Raw genomic sequence first — 6,156 nt, 5'->3', positions numbered from 1 at the left:
GACCGGTCCCTGTCGGCGGTCGGGTTCCTGGCGCTGGAGTGTCCTCCTGGGGTGCTGCTGCCGAGGCGCTTCAGGGCAGCGTTTTCAGGGGCTCGTTGTTACCTGTGCAATGGCGAGTCGTAGGAGTAGCAGCACAGCAGGAGTATGCGTTTGGTGGAAGATCGCAATGCTTTTGTACTCCTGAGACTTGCCTAAATTAAACTCTGATTCGGGTACGTCATGGGTTGCTAATAAGAAATTAATTACGAAAAGAGGTGGTGTAGAATAGTAAAAAAAAGTAGAGGGAACAGTAAGAGGCCCTGAATCTAGGGATTAAGTGATTAACATAAATCTGTCTTATTACAGATGGTATTTGAGCAGTGTTTTAGTGTGGAAAAAGCCTATTAGAATATAAAAAGAGGGAATGAGAGGTGTCTGGCAGTAAGCAAAGTGACTGACTGAGAGGAAAGAGTTCTCATCTCTTAGGCCTCCATGGATCACATAGTAGCCTTCTACTTCAAATGTTTCTACTGAAGTACCTTTTGCAGCTCAGTTTTGTTAAGGTTATTTGCCTGTCTCACGGTAAACAATGCCTTGAGCAGCACTATGCAGACTGGCAACAGATGGTCCCTTATACCTTCTCTTTGTTTTCCATGTCTGTAGTGTGCATGGCTTCTGTGGTGGGATGGGCTTAGAAGAAGTAAAGCAACCTGTTATCAGTTTGAATTCCTTCTTATGCATAAGCACGCAGCTCATTGCTCCCTCCTTTCCCTGGAAAGGCATCACAGATGCCTAGAAAGGCAAACACAGGGAATAATTTTTATCAAAACCTCTTTCAATACGATTTTGGTTGCAAATCTTCTCTAATTTGTCTCTTCTGTATTTATCAAATGTGAGTCTAGCTTGTTTGGTGTTTCATTACCTTTTACAGGGTTTAGGTAGATTTACAAAATTATTATTTAGCATTAGAGATACTTGTTATAAAAATCATTGGAAAAAATGTCATTGTTACTGGCCTAGAACATTAGTATTCTTTATACACTTAAACATCTAATAGGTACAAATCAGATATTAGTCTGGCCACAAGTACTCTTACATGCATTTAAAAAATAAATGAGATGTTGGGGCAAGCCAGTTTTGGAAAAAAGAAAAAAGGGGTGGTGGTGGGGGGGCATTTAAAATCAGCTCCTAGACTTCTCTGTAGCATTAACATACTTAATTTAGTGCAGCTTCGTAGTTTGTAATGGACTGTGATTTAACATGTACCTACTGATTTATACTTCATTTTAAGAAAAAAAGAAGTGGATGGTCCTGTGGGAGACCACAAACATCAGAAAGAATTGTTTCAGGCTTCAGCATGTCCCAGTATAGTCTCCTGCATTGAAAAAGGAGAGTCCGATACAAACAAAAAAGAAGTGGGCTCAGATTTTGGCAAATAAGAGAACAGGAAAAAAAATCCTAACCACAGTGAGGAAGCTTGATGCTGCTGCAACGTGATTTTGCTGGATTGAGCTACCATAAAATAGCAGCATAAAAACAGGAAAATATAACGTAGTTCAGCTCACAGGTATCGGGGCAACAATTTTCACTGGAGAAAGAAACTATTGTTGCTTAGTAAGAAATGAGGTCGATCTGTCTGCCTTTCCATATCCTCCATACTGCTAGCTCATATTGAAACATCCTTCTGTTCTGATTTTTGTAGGGGGCTTTTTCTCCACCATCTTTTCTAGTTTGTTTGGAACTCGAGAGATGAGGATTCTCATCCTGGGACTGGACGGAGCAGGAAAAACAACCATTCTCTACAGGTTACAAGTTGGAGAAGTTGTTACCACCATTCCGAGTAAGTGATCAGTAGTCCCTTAGTGAAAATAGCCGATTTGCCTGTAGCTCTAACACGTAAGCTTTGTCAGCTGAATTCGCTACACACTTCCTTTGTAAACAAAAGGACCTTACGTTGTGGGAGGCTTGCACTGTTGTATTTAAGAACTTTCTTGCATAACAGTATTACAGTGTGCTATACAAGTACTACATAAAGGAATATTTTATGCTGCCCTGCTGAATGCAAAAAGTATTTGACCTTAAGATTATTACCATGATTTGGCAGACTTTTCTTGGTAGTTAAACGTTCAGTAAATGGTAACTGTTGACTATATAAGTCTTTTGTCTTCAAATTCTAGAGATTATTATTATTGTACAAAAAAAATTCTACATAGGATGGTGTCAGTGAATCGTACCTACCTAATTTCTTTTTTTTTGACAAGGGTCTTCAGTTTGTAATATAAACATTTCTGTTTAACACAGAGAAGAAGAAACCAGATGGTTTAACTTTACGTTACGTAGAAAGTGTAACAAAACTTAATGTGAGATCTCATGGAAGGAGATGATGCTTATTTAAAAAAATCTAATGGATTTCACCAATTGTCTTAGCATTCATGCAGCCATACCTGCCTATTACAAACACCCAGATGTGTGTGCCGAAGTGGTCTGGCTAGGATCGTTCTGTGTAACGTGAAGGACAAAGGATGCTTGGCTTTTGAGTCCCTGTCATGTCTCTTGGGTTCCTCCTGAATGGCCACGATAAACTGACTTTGGTCAGGTCTTTTTTACGTTTTAGAAGCCAGCAGTTTACTATGCCGTAATCCTTTTGCCTTGAGGTTTTGCTTATTTCAGCCTCCATAAATATTAGGCAGTCTGCATCCATCATTCACTTCCCTGTGTTGTATTTCTCTGGGCTGGCAGGAAAAGGAATGATATATGTGATATGCTGTAACCTTATTGCCATCTTCCAGACACCACAGTGTCAAGTCTTCTGCTGAGAAGTTGGTTCTGCTGTGGTCTTACGAGAGTGCAGATCTGGTGATGACACAGAGGACACATTCCTTAGTGTTTTATTGCTGTCAGTTGTGTGCTTGGTTATCAAAACAGGCCACTCCTTTAACCCTTGCTCTGTTTCTTTTAGTGATTTCAGGAACACTTCTGTTCATTTTTAACCACCTTAGCATTTGTTACAAATTTCTACAATATGTTTACAATGTGTTTTTATTGTTCAAGGAAAAAAATTATCGCATTAGTTTGAGCCCGAAACGTTTGTTGGGGTAACTTCGCAAAGGGCATGAACTTCATTGTGTAGCTACTGAGAATTTTCAGGCCTGAAAATTTTAAACTAAGAAGTGCTGTAATGTTCTTCAGAAAAATAAAGAAAAATCACCAACAGTGAAATTGTTTAACTTTGTTTCAGCCATTGGCTTCAATGTTGAGACAGTGACATACAAGAATCTGAAATTTCAAGTTTGGGACTTAGGAGGACAGACAAGCATAAGGTAATAGATCTCTTAAAATCAAAAGAAAGATACAATTACATTTCTCTAAAAAATGCTAAGTTCTTGGAATTCTCATAGCTGGCACTTCTGAAAATTGGTTCTTTTGTTTTAAAACCAGCCCATCATCAGGAGAGCACTTCCATCTGACAGAAATCAGTTAGTAAAACCTGTTTTGGACTACAGATTGGAAAGAAACAAGTGAATGTTTTCACTTGTATACAGTTTTGCTTTGAAAAATGAGTTTACTTGTGTAGTAGGCAATTGTGTAGGCATTCTGAGAAAGAGGGAAGTGAGTGATGTAAACCCAAAAAGATATTTAAATATTCTTAACAATGCAGAGCTAGGAAATTGAATTTAGGTATAGACGATGATAATTTTTTTTAGCAAGCTGTAGAAGTTTTGTTATGAGTCATTATATGCATAATTGTAGTGATCTCTTCAGCACCCCTGTATGATCTTTCCGTGATTCCTTTTTGAACACTAGGTACTAAGGTGCAGCGTAGTTAGTTAGTTAATAAGTAAGGTGCAGATTCCTTCCCTTTTTAGTTTCAGTAAGATAATTCTGAAAAAGGTGGTTTGTTTTGATCCTTGTTAATTACTTGCCTGTATGAATTATGAATTAGTCATTTAAGATTTCTCTGTTTCTTTCTTTGGTGATCATAATGATTATCTATGGCAGAAGCTCGTGTGTTTAAACTTTCTTTGCTTCCCTGTCCCTGATGTCCTGCAGGATGATTCCCAAATAAATCTGTCCCCAGCACTTCTGTCCTTTCCCTGTTTTCAAGCTGCTTTCTTTTTCTTTTTTCCTTTCTGCTATTGAAAGTGTTTGTACTGTCTGTTTCTTTTTGTAGCCTCTTGAAGATATCTTCTAATTGCTTCCTGGGGCCTTTCACCCCAGAGACAGTTTTTACTTCCTCTGGGTAATCTGGTTTTCATTATCTGGCTAAAAACCGCAGCTAAAAGTGCAAATTATATTACTGGAACTTACCTTTCTTCTACAGGCCATATTGGCGGTGTTACTATTCAAATACAGACGCAGTCATTTATGTAGTGGACAGCTGTGATCGAGACAGAATTGGCACTTCAAAATCAGAGCTTGTTGCTATGTTAGAGGTAAGAAAACAAGGATGACAATCGTTATCAGTAGAACAGAAACGAGAAGTTAAAACCTTTTTTTGGAGCAAATGTGAAATTTGATTCAGTGAATCAAGTGAAGCTCAACTTCACTTGTGAAACTTCAGCCCTCAGAATAGGCCTGTGCAACACTTCCGACTGAAAAGCACTAAATACGCTGCAGGCATTGTGCAGTGTTGTGCAGCATTGTCTGGGCAGGAAGTTAGTTACGTGTAGCCTTTTCGTCATAGGAGAATTTATCTGTCTGCAAGGCCAGCTGATCACTGCTTCAGTGGTGGCAGAATCAGGCCCTGAAGAATTAACAGTGATTAGTATCCTACTGTGTTTTGAAGCTGAAGAACATATGTGCAACAAGGTAATATGAGTAGGAAGAGTTGTTAAAAACTTCATATTTCCCCACACCCACTCCCCCAAAATTCCTGCAAGATCTTTGATATGCCTTGTTAAATCCAACTACCAGCTTGTTTCATAATGTAATGGGCATAACCGGCCATGTTTTGAAATTGCTCCTATGCGGTGTCACACTGGAATTGAAAGTAAATACCATTCTTTCACTGAAGAATTTTCTAAAGAACAAAACTCAGCAAACTGAAAATCATCATGAGAACTGCTGAAGTTTCTTTTCATTCTATGGGTTTTTCTCTGCTTAAATAAATTCTGTTAAAGTGTCTGCAACAACTTGCATGATTCCCCTCTTTTTTTAGGAAGAAGAGTTGAAGAAAGCCATTTTGGTGGTGTTTGCAAATAAGCAGGACATGGAACAGGCCATGACTCCCACAGAAATGGCAAACGCACTTGGCTTACCGGCTTTGAAGGACCGAAAATGGCAGATATTCAAAACCTCTGCAACTAAAGGCACAGGGCTTGATGAAGCAATGGAATGGTGAGTAACAGTCTAACTATGCTAGCTTCGTTAGAAAAATATCTTGTACTGGTTTGTTTTTTTTTTTTTTTGAAGACTGGATCTGTGGAAAGTCTGTCTGACATAAAAGACAAGAGTTCCACACGAGAAGAAACAGTAGCTTTGGCCTGAAAGTATTTCAACATGAATGAAATGACTTTTCAGTACACTGACTTAACCTTTTCCCTAGGTTGGTGGAGGCCTTGAAGAGCAGGCAGTGATGCACAGCTGACCACTGCAAAGAAGTTTCAGCTATATCCAACATCCCTCTTTCTGCAGTCAAGTATTTTCAGGCCACAAGTACTTGTCAATAGGACAGATTTGAGTTTGACTCCTGTAATGTGGATGCCTTTCTTGAATTGTAAAACTGAACCAAGTGAATGTCTGTGTACATTATGATATTCCATTTCTTTCTTTCTGTTTAAAGGATGTACTTATGTTAATTTGTATGAAAGTCTATTGGCTGGAAAGTTTTTTTTTTTTATTGTTCCCCCCCTGCCCCCTTTGGTGGTCTTAAGTTTGAGTGGCTACTATGTTTGTGTAATTAAAACACTAATAAAATGTGGAACTGTCAGCTGTACTGATAGGTGTGTTGCTTGCTAGAGGCTGGTTGCTTACACAAACAAGTCCTAGTGCTGCCAGTTCTAACAGCCACATAGCTAAACATTTAAAGAGGTTTCCTTTTATATATATATGTAAAAATATAACCTTATAAAGAGGTTATACTTCAGAATCCTTCAGTGTAGCTGCAATGCTACAGTAAAGTACAGCAACAGCCATAAATACTGTACCTCTAGCTGCTAACATAGCATTGGTTTTCTG

The 6,156-nt window shown here is 38.7% G+C and overlaps 1 protein-coding gene across 1 annotated transcript; it reads left to right on the top strand.

Moving 5' to 3' along the window:
* The first annotated feature begins 1,686 nt into the window (after positions 1-1,686).
* On the top strand, positions 1,687-5,911 carry ARL1 (ADP-ribosylation factor-like 1). The gene is made up of 5 exons (XM_009575079.1): positions 1,687-1,819; positions 3,218-3,299; positions 4,301-4,412; positions 5,138-5,316; positions 5,525-5,911. Exons 1-5 carry the CDS (start codon positions 1,729-1,731, stop codon positions 5,553-5,555), a joined length of 495 nt encoding a protein of 164 aa, XP_009573374.1. The 5' UTR covers positions 1,687-1,728; the 3' UTR covers positions 5,556-5,911.
* Positions 5,912-6,156: the final 245 nt, after the last annotated feature.

This window comes from Fulmarus glacialis, unplaced genomic scaffold (genome assembly GCF_000690835.1).
Source record: "Fulmarus glacialis isolate BGI_N327 unplaced genomic scaffold, ASM69083v1 scaffold4883, whole genome shotgun sequence".
In the NCBI taxonomy this organism is placed as follows: domain Eukaryota; kingdom Metazoa; phylum Chordata; class Aves; order Procellariiformes; family Procellariidae; genus Fulmarus; species Fulmarus glacialis.
Note: the sequence above shows the minus strand (reverse complement) of the source record. Positions and strands in the feature narration are given on the sequence as shown.

Bases quoted from the DNA above. Each gene is read 5' to 3' on its own strand.
- ARL1 (XM_009575079.1), top strand. From the start codon at position 1,729: ATGAGGATTCTCATCCTGGGACTGGACGGAGCAGGAAAAACAACCATT. The intron at 1,820-3,217 runs GTAAGTGATCAG...ACTTTGTTTCAG, and splicing joins AGTTGTTACCACCATTCCGA to CCATTGGCTTCAATGTTGAG. The intron at 3,300-4,300 runs GTAATAGATCTC...TTTCTTCTACAG, and splicing joins GGAGGACAGACAAGCATAAG to GCCATATTGGCGGTGTTACT.